Source organism: Simochromis diagramma, unplaced genomic scaffold (genome assembly GCF_900408965.1).
Source record: "Simochromis diagramma unplaced genomic scaffold, fSimDia1.1 OVJJ01000348.1, whole genome shotgun sequence".
Classification (NCBI taxonomy): Eukaryota; Metazoa; Chordata; class Actinopteri; order Cichliformes; family Cichlidae; genus Simochromis; species Simochromis diagramma.
The window spans coordinates 1,112,457-1,127,676 of record NW_024386755.1 but is presented as its reverse complement, the minus strand read 5'-3'; the positions used below and the strand labels follow the sequence as shown (position 1 = coordinate 1,127,676).

The 15,220-nt window shown below is 39.9% G+C and overlaps 1 protein-coding gene across 1 annotated transcript in view; it reads right to left on the bottom strand.

The window, feature by feature from the left end:
- The window catches only part of LOC120729245 (calsyntenin-2-like), a 320,942-nt gene that overhangs the window by 200,610 nt on the left and 105,112 nt on the right, over window positions 1-15,220 (bottom strand). The window contains exon 2 of the mRNA XM_040024788.1: window positions 7,471-7,593. Within this exon, the coding sequence (XP_039880722.1) occupies window positions 7,471-7,593 (123 nt within the window). The remainder of the gene's footprint in view (window positions 1-7,470; window positions 7,594-15,220) is intronic.

Genomic DNA, 15,220 nt, shown 5'->3' with positions numbered 1-15,220 from the left:
AGGAAAATGTGGAATTATTTTAATAGTAGCCGACTGAATGTGAAAAAGTAACTAACTGAACCTCAATTACCCCAACCTGTCGCAGCGGATGGCCCCGCCCCTCCCTGAGCCTGGCTCTGCCGGAGGTTTCTTCCTGTTAAAAGGGAGTTTTTCCTCCCCACTGTCGCCCAAGCGCTTGTTCATAGGATGCCATATGATTGTTGGGTTTTTTCTCTGTATGTGTTATTGTAGGATCTACCTTACAATATAAAGCGCCTTGAGGCGACTGTTGTTGTAATGTTGTTGTGAACCTGTAAACTGCAAAACTAACCATTAAAACATTAACCATTAAAAACAACACTGCTGTCAGTGTGCTGGGTGACAGATCATAGGCGCTGTCTGAGTCAAGCAGCTGCAAGTATGCATGCTAAGAGAAGTGGTATTTTCATATTAAGACCTCTCAACATGCGTATTTTGAGACTTCAAAGCATTTTCTAGCTTGCCATTATCTTATCTTTTACAAGGAGAAACAGTGACTGTACCCTAACCTTTACACCCTCTGTTCATTAAGCCATTTATCTCACTTCAACATATTTCTTCCATCTCTGAGTCACGCAACATATATCAACCTTAAAACAAACCCTTCTCATTCTTCTCTTGATAATAAACACAAAGCAGTGTTAATTCTCCACCTACACACTGCGCCGAGCTCTACTGCTACCATGTTAACAAGATACTTTTGATAATTAGCTTGAGATCTGTTTCTCAATCAGACAGACGCTGAGAGGCTAATTAATCACAGCACATTAGCCACCCTGTATGTTTATGTGAATCTATTTACCTTGCTTTATGGTGAGAGATGATGTGCTATCACCTGCCGTTTTTTAAGTAATGGGAAGCTGCTGGATTCTCCCAAGGTCAGAGATAATTATTTTTTATTAATGTCTTGAGACGTATATTTTCGTAATGCGGAAAATTTTGAATTCAGAAACACTGTTTGCGCAGACATCAGAAGAGACAGCGGGAATCGGGCTGATACCTGCTGTCAGTCTGATTTCTTATTTGCTGTGAATGATTGCAGAACACAAACAGGAATAAGTAGCAAGCCTACCTCTTCTAGAGTCTGACAAAAGGCACGTGTCATATGGCACATTAGAGCCAATGTAAAGTGGGGGACATATTTATGAAAGCTGAATGTGTAAGTGAATGTGTAGAGGGGAGGTTTTAAGGTTTTCTGAGCCTGTCTCAACTGCCAGCACTCCTGATTGAGCCACGTATGCGCTTTGCGGGTCACTGGTGAGACATTTGCTTGCCGCCCAAATAAAAGTCGCGAGGCTCCAGGGACCAGTGGAAGTGAAGGATTGACACATGAATAGTAAGTTAGGCCTCAAGAAAATACATGGGTGCCGGTGTCTGTGTGTGTGCAGGCAGCAGAAAATGAGGAATGACTGACAACCAGCTAACCTGTGTCAAATACCAGCGCTCAGCACTGCTTTTGCCCATTAACCTTGCAAAACCTGGCACTTTAGAAGCCTACTCAGAACACTGGGCCTGCAAAAAGTCACCTAAAACAGCCACTTCATCTTAATAACCTGATGGACTATTGCACTGTTCTCACATATTTTCTACCACTGACAGAGTGAATGTTTCAGAATGCAGTCCATTTTTACATCAACAAGAGAATTTTACTTTTAGCAGAGCAGAACAGTTTGAAACACCCACTGTACTTGTAGAAAAATTTAAACCCTGCTTGACCGAAGCTAGTTTTTGTCATTAGCACTGCTATGAATCTTTGCCTATTCATTTTATAAACTGCTTAATTGTGTAGTTTTTCTAGTGAACCCTAATTTCAGTATTTCACTATTTATTTTATGAATGAGTGATTTATTACTTTAACAGTTTTGTTCGTTGTTGTGTTTTGTGTTAAGTTACAGCAGTAAACAGTTTTTAACATTGTGTTTTTAAGTTAAAGCAGTACGGGAGGTTTTAAAGCAGTAAGTAGGTTTTTTTAATGGGATTTCACTACTTTTGATAGTCACATAGAAGATAATTACTTTGATTTGCTTGAAAGTACTTGAAGAGTGAGTTACTCTTAAGTAAGATAAGCAACATACCTGGATTTTCACCTCAGAACACACTGGCTAGGCTGCTAGCACAAACTAGCTGGCACATGCACATCATCCCATTCTTACTTCCCTTGACTGATTTCCATTAAGTAATTAAGAATTAATTTTAGAAATAACATATAAAGCCAAACATGACCATATTCGTGCATACTTAGCAGGGCTATTCCAGCATCCAACAGTTTGACTATACCTACATTTTGTCACACAGGGATTGACATCAACCTCGTAACCCACTTGTGGGTCAGCATTGCTAATCTAACATAAAGTTACATAAAACACAGCCTCAGCATCTGAACTATAAACATAATTGCCCCCCCCCCCCCCCCCTCCCACACACACACACACACACAATTAAAATTTTAGCAAACAGAACTTCCTCCACATGCCTTCTTAGAAAGCTATCGTTAATTAATGAACAACTGCAGACTGGCACTCACAGGCGTGTCTGTAGTGTGTATTTATTCAGGAGACTGCTGTGAGTCTGTGCTCATTAACATTATAGTTGTTAAAAGTAAAATCCCAAGTGGGTAAAATACTCTAAAACCTGTGGCCCCTCCCACTTAATAATTGTGTTCAAATAGTAAATTAAGTAAAATATTGGTTGTTGAGTGGGTGTTCTCTGGAAAGATTAGTTGGGATTACATGAATACACCTCGTAAACAGAATCGCAAATTTTAAACAAATAATACCTACTAGACAGACACAATACTAAAAAAGAAACACGTGTAATTTTGTATCAAAGTTAATTTAATCAGTCGCGTTATATTCACGGGAATGTGTTTGTGTATATGTGATTGCTGCAATAATTTGTCCAGTAGAAATTATTGCCTAAGAACATTCATTTGTGACTCTCATCTTAAGTTAAGGATGAATAGTTTTAATACTGTCTTATTTTAATACTTTCTTGTCAATATGAAGTGTCCCGAACTTTCCAGAGATGCCATTTAGTGCTAGGTTGCAGCATCCAGAGCAATACTTGTCATGTGACAGTCTTAGCTAACTGAAAGGTATCTGTAAAGTCTCCAGGGCCCTTTGATTATCTTAAGTGACATATTACAATCCCAGAAAAGATTGGGGCGCTGTGTAAAACAGACTGCAATGATTTATAAATCCCATAAATTCATATTTTGTTTAGGAAGACATATCAAATGTATAAAGGGACATTTCACTAGTTCCTGAAAAATACTAGCTGATTTTGAATTTGATGGCAGTAAGAGATTGGTACTAAAAAGAAAAAGCTGGAGGTTATTTGGCAACAGATCAGTAACATGGTCAGGTATAAAAAGAGCGTCTTAGAGAAGCAGAGTTTCTCTGAAGAAGAGATAGACAGAGGTTCACCCATCTACAAAAAGGCATCTACAAATTGTGTAAAATTTTTCAGAACAAAATATTCCTCAATGGAAATTGCAAAGAATATCTCATCTACAGCACATAATATCAACAATATCAATAAAGATTCAGAGAATTTGGAGAAATCGTTCTAATCTTTCTCCAAGCCATGAATCTGTGTATGGGCTCAGGAACACTTCCAGAAATCTGTGAACACAGTTCACCGTGCCATCCACATATTCAAGTTACAGCTCTACCATGCAAAGAAGAAGCCATTTGTGAATCATCCAGAAAAATTGCTGTCTTCTCTTGGCCAAGCTCATTTAAAATGGAACGAGGCAATGTGGAAAAAATGTTTTGTGGGCAAAAATCAAAATCAAAAAGGGAGAAAAGATGGACCATCCAGCTTTTTATAAGCACTCGGTTTAAAAACCTGCATCTCTGGTGGTGTGGGGTGCATTGGTGCCTGTAATTAAACTGGCACACCTGGAAAGGCACCATCAATGCTGAAAGATCTATACAGGTTTGCGTCATATGAAGCGTTGCTTCATAATAAAAGACAGCTGATGCTAAACTGGTCTCCCTGCATTCCAGACTTTTCCATGATTGAAAACACTGGATACATCATGGAACAGAAAATATGACAAAGAAGACTGGACTGTTGACCAGCTGGAATTAAATATGAGACCAGAACTAGGCAATGTTTCTCTTCCAAAAGTCCAGCAGTTGGTCTCCATAGTTACCAGATGTTAACAGACTGTTGCTAAGGAGAGGGGAAGCTACACAGTAGTAAAGATGGCCCTGTCCGCCATCAAATTGATAATAAGCAATGTTTTCCCCAAAAAGTCAAATTTCTAATTTTCAACCGTTCAAAATGTCCCTGTGTTCTACTGTGAATAAAATATGGGTTAATTCGATTTTTTTAATCTTTGCATTCTGTTTTTATTTACATTTTACGCAGCATCCCAACTTTTATGGAAATGAGGTTGCATAATATATGTCACAGGCCAATATTCCTTTATAGTGCATCTGAATCAGATCAGTCAGTAGCTCCTAATTTATGGCAAAGGAGCACAAAATTACATCATATTAAGTATACAGATGGAAATTAAAAGATGAATTTAAATTGACAAGTTTCAGTGCCAAACCATTCGGACTGGCAGTAACACCTACTTTGCTCCAGTGCTCAGTATCAGAGCCACCCAAGATTGTGTGCTCAGCTCCCTTCTGTTCAAACTAGACACCCATGACTATCTTTTCAGACATGGAGATTGTGGAAAATTAAGGCCCTATTTGAGAGACGCAGACACAGAGCTGAGATGGAGCAAATGAATATTTTTCTTTCAAAATATTCTTTCTTTTAAAAGACTCCAGTCCCCATGCGACCCTGAATGGTTATGGTGACAGTCATCACACAATTGCACCCTACTAAAGAAAGCTCAGAACCCACTGTACCTAATACTATCACGTACATCACCAGCACCCATCTCTTGAGCATTGGTGAAAGCAGTGAGGTTACTAAAGGGCAGCCACAGCCTGTGCTGTCAGAAATAGGGAAGTAACGGCTTCTATACATGTTGGAGCAGTTTCCTTCCTCACGTTCGGAGAATACTAAACCTTTTGTAATGATTAAATTATGTATTATTTGTGAGACCTGGTGTTGCATTGATGTGATGTTTGATTAACAACTTAAGCCTGAAGCATGTGGAAGATGTGTTTCCGGACAGGCTGACCCAACACCAGAGTTTACAGAGAACTACAACTAGCTTTATCTCGAGCTCAGTCTTTAAAACTAATCTGTAGTTTTGCATAACAGCCTGATGCAGTCTTTCTGATTTCCTTGGTAACCTAATAAGGTCTAGTTTTACCAAGCTGACATGTTCTCTTGGTACTTGTCACTTTTCCAGCACAGTTTCAACATCGCTCTATGCAGAGCTGTCACTGGAACGGAAAAATCCAAGTTGATGATTGAGTTTGTGTAGGCACTTGTCAACTAATAAAATTATGTGTTGTGACAGATTAGACAGAAGCATATGCTACAGACAAGGTTTCTTTCCTGCACATTCTAACTCACTTCATGAATATAAAATCAACTTAGTTATAAAGCAGAGAATGTATATTGAAGTGTTGCCTTGATGTCTGGAGCATATAGCTGTCTGAATCAGGTACCTTTTTTTATTCTCCTTGTTTCCTAGGGCAAAACGGCTCCATTTTGTCACACACAGCCATGCATAAAGCAATGAGTATCTATGCTGGTGCATTTCACTTGTCATGATATTCTGTCTCTGTGATTTTGAAGCTTCTGATCTGCTGTAGCGCCACAGTGATGGCTGATGTCAGTCTCAGCCAGCTTTTAGACAGACACAGTGCTGCCACAGTTCCTGTTGTTCCAGACCAGTGACTGTGGTGACTGCTGCATCCTGCTCGGCAGTCCGGGAGGATTACTGGTCAGGTTTGGAGTGATGTTAAAGACAGGCGTGTACGGCAGCTTAGTCATATTTTGCTGCTGAATTAATCTCAACCATGAGGGGCTTCCCAGAAAATGTGTGTATCCCGATTTCCACATAAATGTTTGTGGTGTGTATACGTGTGTGTGTGTGTGTGTGTGTGAGAGAGAGACATTTTAACACCTTTCAAAAGTGTATAAATGTGCTCAAGCAGATGCTGATTTTACGATCTCGTCAATATATCACTGCTCCTGCAATCGTCGATTCATCTGGGTGACTGTTGTCAGTCAGGCGTGGCGTGTCCGTGTCTTAGATCTATGGTAATTGAAACCTGGCTGGCCTAATTAATGAGCCTTAACCACTACCTGCCCTGCCACTCCACACTGGCAATTTGCTGGAAGAAGGAAAGATTCACTTCAGCTAATTACTGGATAACTCTCTCTGGCCTGAATCTTGTCTGTGCATTTGGACAAAACTTCTGTAAGAGTGTCTGCTGCACTGTGGGCTTGCTGGGGGTTGCTCAACGGTGCACAGGGAGGGAGGTGAATGTGGGAAGTGGTGATAAGATGCAATAGACAATGTAGAACTGACAGAGATAGCAGGACAAGAGAGGGCGGACTGCAAAAAAACATCATGGTAATGCTACAGCTTTTGTTTATTAATATCGAAGTGCAAGATCTCTCTTTTACTCTCACTTATGCAATCCTGGAATACTCATGTGCTCTGCCTGCTCTCTGTGTGCACTTCCTGCTTGTGTGGCTATCAGTCTTTCAAGAGCCAGAGGACATACGCTGGTCAGCCAGCTACCCTCCCCACTGTCTAATCATTTTCTCTCTTTTTCCCTGTAGGGTGGCCATTACAGTGAGCCCCTCAGGCCATGCTCCAGCACATGCACACACACACATACGCACACACTCACAATAGCCAATAATGAAAAAAAATGTGTTGGTAAGCACACAAATCACACGCGCCCCCCTCTCCGTCCAACCATTCGTCCAGCTCAGCTTGAGGGTCTCTGTGAGTGGGCTTCAGCCCCGCACAACAGCCCCATGCTAGTGCCCTGGCCACATTAGCAGCCTGGCAGGAGATTGACTGTTTGGGCTCGCCAACAGCCTCCAGCTAACGTCCTCCCACAAGAGCTGGCACCCTTTGGATGAGCTGGAATGGCCACAAAGTGGGAAGAATCTAATCCGGTTTGACTTGTCTTTTTTTCTTACCCTTCCGTCCCCACTCTTCTCCGCCACCATGGGGCTTATTTGGGCTACTTTCCACTCTAAATAAATATGAAAGATGAGTATGTGATGTATGTTCACTGGGAATTATTGGATTTAATAGTTGCAGGCAGCAAAGAGCTCAGATAACTCTTAAAAAAAGGCTGTGATGCAGCAGTTATAGTGAAGCCAATTTAAGCCCCTTCACATTGATGTCACATGACAGCTTTATATGTTTATACCCTTAGTGTAAGTATATCCCGCGGCTATGCTTCACTGTGCGGATTAACACCTGAGTCATTGGCGACCGCCTCCATTTGGTCTGCTCTGTTGCTATGATCCTTGTCAAGTTGACAACCTGGTTGAAATGTATGATACCTGCATAAGGAACTGGGGCATCTTTATCCAGGGCCACCAGGGGAGGATCCAGCAGAACGATGTCAGTGTTTTCAGTGATCACCCCATGGTATGATGTCTCAATCCAAGGCTTGTGTTTATTCACTGTGGAGACAGAAAGAAAACATATGTAAACTAAGAAGTCTATGCTTCAGCCTTAACATACTAAAATGCAAATCTTCAACTAATGTCACCTTTAAAAACAAAACAAAACGTGGCCACAGACAAGTTCACCTAACATGCTGCTGCAAATAGCCTTGCAAATTTTACTGGCAAAGCTCCTGCAGCCTCCTTTTCTATAAGACCTTTTCATTTTGGCTAATCTCCCCTGCTACTTCTGTTCTTTCTTTTGTTCTTTTCTTCCTTCAAACATTCCCCGCAGGTTTCAAAGCATGGTGACAAAACTCGACCAAAGACCACCACTGCGCTGCCAACACAAAACTGTGGTCTGAGTCAAAACACAGGGTCTTATTAACGGTCATAACTGAATAAAAGCCCTTTGGATTGTGCGCAGCATTGTGCCAATCCACTTGTGATTTGCTTACTATTCTAAAGTCAAAAGAAGAAGAAGAAGAAGGAGACAAAGAGCCAAAAGAAAACAGCGGATCATATGAATCGTTCTTGCTGCCTTTTAGCCAGGCCATAAAAAACAAACAAACGAAAAACACAGCACTTTGTCTACTTTCGAAATGTCAAGTTTTTGTATGTGGATTGAAATTGACGATGAAAAGCTTTAATTTGAGGTCCCCTGAGAAGCGGTGCTTAAAAAACAGAATATTTTATTTAATGGTGAATGAAGTGCATAAACAATAATTACTTTTCATTCAGTGAAAGGAAAACCAAAGAAAGCATGCTCTTTCTAAGTCCTAATCAAGCAATCATTGTTATAGAGCACTTCAGTTATGCACTGAATGCCAGTAAAAGCCACTTGACAATGCTAAAAAGTGGAGTTTCCAAACAAGACAAGTAAATGCACCCAGACGTCATGCTCTTTTAATGTGAGTACACAAAGAACACTTTGTTGTCGTTATGAAACAAATGCATCTTCAATTACATTTTCATTTAATCACTTCCATACAATTTAATTATCTGCTTTCACTGCACTTAAAATCAAATTAACACGGTCTAAAACAGTGATTCCCAACCAGGAGTACTCGGAGCCCGGGGGACACTTCTACAGCTGCCTGGGTGCTTGTGGTAAGATTGTATGAAACTCAACTAATGTGAATTTGATGTGTTTGTGTCGCGGTGAAAAATCACCATCGAAATAGGATCAAAGTTGAAACAGTGGTGATCAGAAGTTATAATCATGCTAATCTGTAAGCTATCAGATGGAGCAGATCTTCAACCAACAGAGTCAATTATCAGTTAGCTTGTTAACATCAAAAATGTTAGTTAAATATTATTATTATCATCATCATAATGATAGATGGTTGGTATAATTATATACAAGAGGTGGATATGATAGTGCTAGGAACTATTAGCTAAAAGTGACTGCCACAAAAGTCAAAATTGTTAGCTTAAATGGTTTGAACAGTCAAGGGAACAGGTAAGAGGAAAAAGGGAAATAGTTTTGTAAATGTAATAATGGTTCAATTAGCTAAAAGTAACCAAAATAAGGAAATTATGAAAACTGAAAAATAGACTGATGAAAAATGGTTCAAATTACTAGCTAAACATAATAGTGTCATAATGGAACTTGCCAAAAGCAATAGCTGAAGTAGCTAAATGTAATCCATGTAAATTAAGTGTTGAAAGAGCAAGTTTCTATCACTTCAGTACTTAACTTGATATTTAGGCACAAGTATTGAAATTATATTTTCACTTAATGTGAGTAGCAGAAAAAAAGGTAATGAGACTGGGGAAATGCATGTTAGCACCACAGGGATGCATATTCATGAATGTCAACCCGCAAAGCATGGCTAACAGCGCTGATACCATCAGTCTCATTTACAGGGAGACAGAGATGGGAACACGTTAGTGTATTTGGGTGTGATGAACATGCATGAGGTTGTGACAACAGTTAGGGGTAAAACATTTTTTTTTCCACAGGATTTCATCTTTAAATGTCAAACTGTGTCATGTTAGGAATGAAAATCTTGCTGTTGATGATGCACAGGAATATCAAGTAGAAGCATTATTTGAATGTGTTATTACGGTGCCTCCCAGACATTCAAAAAAAAAAAAAAAAACACTCTTGAGAGGGTTTTTTTTCCCAAAGCAATCTGTTGTTGGACTGTTACAGAACAATTAGCACACTGTTGCAGAAATAAACCAGACAAAATCAACTGCTTTAGCAGGGCCCCATGCAGGCAAATCCAAAAATAAGTAATCTGTAAAAGATGACAAGAAAAAAGCTAATATTATTCTCCAACTTGGTACGAGTGCGCAACCCCAATAAATGTGTAATACAGGGCATAATACTGTTTGAGTACAATGCATGACAGCTAATGAGGGGTCTAGAGAATAGAAGGGGCTTGTCATCGGCTTCAAATTCAGTCTTCTCACAGTTTAGACGACCTATTGATCTTTTAATCCTTCATTCTCGGTTTCTGCCACTCACCATGACTACTTAGCAGTGTCACGCTGACCCAAAGGTTCTGTTCAGCATTATCCAAATTTTCCCCTATGAAAGCACAAAGCATTCCAACCTGGCCTCACTCCCAGCTCGTCACATAATGTTGCTTGTGATAATTTTTCGACTTGGGTAGTCTGTGCAGACCTTCGTGTGTCACCCTAGCTGATGTCGTGACCACTATGATAGAAATGAGCATGATTAAGCACAACCATCATTTTTTCCTAAACTGATGCACGTAGCTCTGTTGTTTTAATTGGACATACCAATAGCCCATCCACATGCCTTCCAATCCATCCATCCATACGTACATCCTCTTCTGCTTATCCATTTGCTCCCAACTAGGCTTCTGTAAGTTTTTGTACATCATCATCCTTCAAGCAACTGTAGTAAAGGTGCATTAAATGTGTACTGTAACCAAGTCTTACCTTGTTAGAATTAAGAAAATGCCTTTTCAAAAACTTTAAAACAATAAGTTTTTCTATTCATAAACTGCAGTACACAGTGATTATTGGTGTGAACATTGCAAATTAGTTTATTAATATCACACTGCTGGTGACCTTTGTCATATCAAGCATGTGCAAAGTGGACTGTTTTTCCAGTCGGTGTGCCCAAGCTGCATTGGCATTGAGGGTTAAATCCATCTTAAAGTCTCACTGCTCTCAGTGTGTGGGATGGAATAGTTTTTCAGCAGAAGTAATGAGACCATTAAAAGAGACTCCACCTCCACTAATCGCCACAGTATCTCAATGGGAGTACCACCTACGCGTTAACCCCCAATGACAGCTCATGTATTCATTGGTAAGAAATATGATGCTGGCACCACTTTAGCAGAGTGGGGTTCATGTACTGACAACTTGAGACAAGACCCTGAGTCAGTGCCACAAAATGTATGATATGTTTCTTTATCCTTAGAAATAATGCAGGACATCAGAAGTCGAGAAGAGGTAGAAGGGAGGGCGTGCAGGTGGGGGGAGAATTGAATGAGCCGGACGATCAGTCCCAGAGATTCCCAGAGGAAACATTGCAGCCGATTAACACAATCGAACCCACGGCTGCAAGCACTAATGCCTTGAAACCAAGTGATTAGCCACATACTCATCAATGGGGTCTTGTATCAAAACTACACACGGTTAATCCACTAATCAATCTGAAATGAACATGAATCTCAGCCAAAGTTGTCTGCAGTTTCCCCTCTGCAGGTAGAAAGAGAACAGTTGTTCTCTTCGCTAAAAGGCTTTGAGCTTTTATCTACTAACGACACACCAGTGAGATTGGTCTTTTCGACATCTGATTGAACTGTGTGGTGCTGTGAGGCCTTCAGGCTTCAAACAGACTATAATAAGATGTGTGCTTAAAAAAGGACCAAACAAAGATGCCCACGCGTGAAAAAAACTGCACTTTGAGTGACCCCAATTTTTAAAAGCAAACAACTTGAATGGCTACTAAAAGCACTCAGTAAATGGCATGTGATAACCTGTGTTTGTGAATGGAGGAAGGTCAATTTGCCAGCATCTCGTGAGACCTGGTGGCTGTTTGGCTGAAGAAATTGACTGAGATGCAAGAGACGTGTTACACCTAACGACAGAGCCAAAATTATTTTCTGTTTCATGTGTTAACAAGCAGAGCACACTGCTCATGTGTGATTATCATGTTTTCCCAACCAGACCTAAGCTGGTATTCAAATATCATGACCTTTCACAACCATGACACACATCGAAGCAAGTGGGTGAATTCTGTTAATGGAGAAAAAACTCTAGACCAGCCACTATAACCAAAAGGATTCATTTAAGTGAATATATGATAAGACAATTGAAAAGCATTTTAACAAGGCAACTGTCATATCCATCCAATATGTCTTTTCTGGCACATTAAAGAAAGCAATGGAAGTGACTGTGGAAATGAGATCTTGTCACATTTTTGCACACTTGAGAAAAAAATCTCAAGGTACATTAGCCCGCTCATGTTCATTTTATAATTTGAATTAAATATTTACAAAATACACAATACCAAATGTTATTTTTCTTCTTACTTTTACATTTGGAAATGACAGCCAGTAGTACCATGTGCTCTCCTATCACCAAGTATGCAAAACCTAAAGACAGCAGTGACCTCAGGGGACAGTTGATCTTTCTTTTAAAATATGAATATATCGGATGGGTTATTTTTTCTGCATTTGCTTTATATGGTGATGTGATATGTATATAAAGCGAAATGGGAGATGGGTTGCAAAGTGGCTTGCCAATGCACGGCAACAGTTGTCATGCTAAAGCAGCTTAAATACCAAACACGCACTGAGATTTGCCAGTTGCATGTGTAATGCGGTAGCTGGTGTGGCCCTGCTCTGAGAGCAGTAAAATATGCAGGGGTTGTGGCTTTGTGGTCAGCAGGAGCTAATGCAGCAGGAACCATTTTTCTTTTTTAGTTGTTTTAATGAACCCATTACTGCCTTCAGCTCTTCAATATTCTCTGCTTTTTACTGGGTTTGTTGCCACTAAATTAATCAAATGTATTACTCGAACATTTCCATAATTACCACTTTCTTGTAATATTGTCTTTCATTGTCTTTTCACAAATGAGTGAAGTGAAAGGCCACTGAATCATTTTTGTACTTCAAATTAATCTCAGGGTTTAGGCAATCCAGTTATCAAACTTGTACGGGCTAATATAATCAGGTTGTGTGACAGCTGAAAGGTGAATGCTGGAGCTCATGTGCCCTTTACTGCTGGCTGCAGGTCAGGGGGACTATCTGCCTCTGTCGTTTCACTGCCAATTAAGCTGAGTGTCGTGGATTTGACTTGAGGCTCTGGGCATGGCAGGGGCGCTATAATGGCTGATTAATCTTTGACCAAGCAACGGTGTGCCACCGTAACTGTGCTGGCAGGTGCCACCCCTTAACAGGCGGGTGCTGCAATCTGAACAGCCTCTCGGGGGGACAGGGGAGGAAGAGAAACCGTTGTAATTAAAAAGAAATTTGTATGAAATTAAACTCTGATTGATAAGGTCAACAAAAGGGGGCCATGATGAATACATCAACATAATGAAAAGCAAACGTAGCACAGACAGTTAGCCATTACTGTGACCAACAGGCAATTACAGCTACACTGCAAACGGGGAGCTCACGCCAGCTCGGAGAGGCTTAGAGATGTCCATCAGCGGGTTGCTGCAAATTATCAAGAAACATCCCAGCTCTGCCATTGTCAAGGGGTGTTTCTCAGTGCACTTTTCCCCCTTTACCCACTACCACTTCATCAATGCAGTGATCCATGGCTTCCTTGAACCTTGGAGATCTTTGCAAACTTTAATCTTCTTTGCACTCAGTGTGCTGGCTTTGTGCTTCACAGAGCAAGATGACAGGACTGATCTGCAGGGGAGAAGACTTTATTACATTGTTCTGAGTACTCGCTCTGTGATTTTGAATTAAGATCAGTTAGACTATACGGGTAATACAGGTAGTTTGCAAGCTGAGAAAATGTGTATTATATAGTGTAAGTTCATTTAAAAAAAACTTTGTGGGTATTTTAGAGGTGCAGTGTTTTTTTTAGTATTGCACCTTGGATCAAAGCCTGCCTTTAGTACCTCCCTGCCTACTAAATGCCCACATCTTTGTAAATTCACACCCACAGGTTGTAATGCAGATGTCTGCAAGAAATCCAAAGTCACACTCACATGGCGACTACACTGTAAAAAATATATACTATGATATCGTCTTTTGTTCCGCTAAAATAGTACACTATTATTCTTCTTTCACTAAGCAGGATCTTGAAATACGTGAGGAGTTAATGTAACCTTTTATTTCCCTCATGCCAGCATTCAACACAATTAGACTGCCTAGTAGAAATGAAATGCAAAGGTCTTGGTGTAACTTGCGAGGCTACCCTGATGTGCATTTGTAAGGCTCTGATTAGTCTTTCGAGAAAGAGAAAAATACTGTCAACTGCCTTTCTCAAAATGTTGGGTCAGTTACCCCCACTGTAAAAATGTCTTTAGTGTATTTTATTGAATAAAACAAAGGAAAAGGAACATAGATACCAGTTTATGAAGAATTGGTTTCTGCTTCTATTGAACGTCATTGTTGGATTATTTAATTTGAATCAATGGATGGTGTAATGATTAAGAAACTTGACAGTAATCTGTAAACAGGATCTTGAAAAAAGATTACAAATTTTACATCTGCTAATTATTACCAAAGAAAGTACAAAGTAGGCATTTATTTTCTATATGGCACAATAGATATGGCACAATATGTCTCATATACTCATGAATGTGGCCCTTTTTTGTATAGTGGATAACACTCGGAAAAACACTTGGATGTGATATGACCCATGACTACGGGTATAATTCCCCTAAATGAAATGTATTTAATTTCAAATGACATTGTTATTATATTTTTCTATAAATACTCCAAGGTAGGCAGTTGAATAAGGAGGTAATAATTGAGGTTTAACGGTAAATAAATAAATAATTATAGTCAGTAAATTTAAGGAGTGCGCAAGTAATTTTAAGTAATGCGTGAGTAAATTTATATTCATGTACGCAAAAGTACTGTGTACTTACAATGTAAGACAGGAAATATTGCTTTTTTTTTCTGCAAAATTACCATCAAGCACTACTCACTTACAATCAAATTATTTAAAATATTTCAAAGTCCTAGGGTATTTGATGATTCTAAATTGACCATAGATGTGAATGTGTGTGTGAATAGTTGTCTGTCTCTCTGTAAGAGACCTGCAGACCTGCCTGTGGTGTAACCTGCATGTTGCACCATGGCGGCTGCGTCCCTGTATCGGATATATTGGATAGGTGGAAGAAAATGGATGGATGGACTGTATTAAAAAGCATTACTAGGATTTTTTAAATTCAGTTTATTCTCCATATGGGGGAGAAAGGCTTTTTTTTATTGTTTTGCTTTTTCTCCTTGAGTAGAATGCAAGCAAGTTCCAAGTTCATTAGTCAGTCAGAGCATACAGCAAAAGAAAATGTGTTCCTGCCAAAACACCTGGGTCACATTGAGGCTGTCTCTCTGCAGTCCCTTTCAGACAGTGACACCCTGACCTGCGCTGTGCCTGGTACAGAGCTCCTTCTGCTGTCCTCTCATCTTAGAACAGTGTCTGGAGGACACAATGGAAGCTAAACTCCACAGTTTCATACAATAGA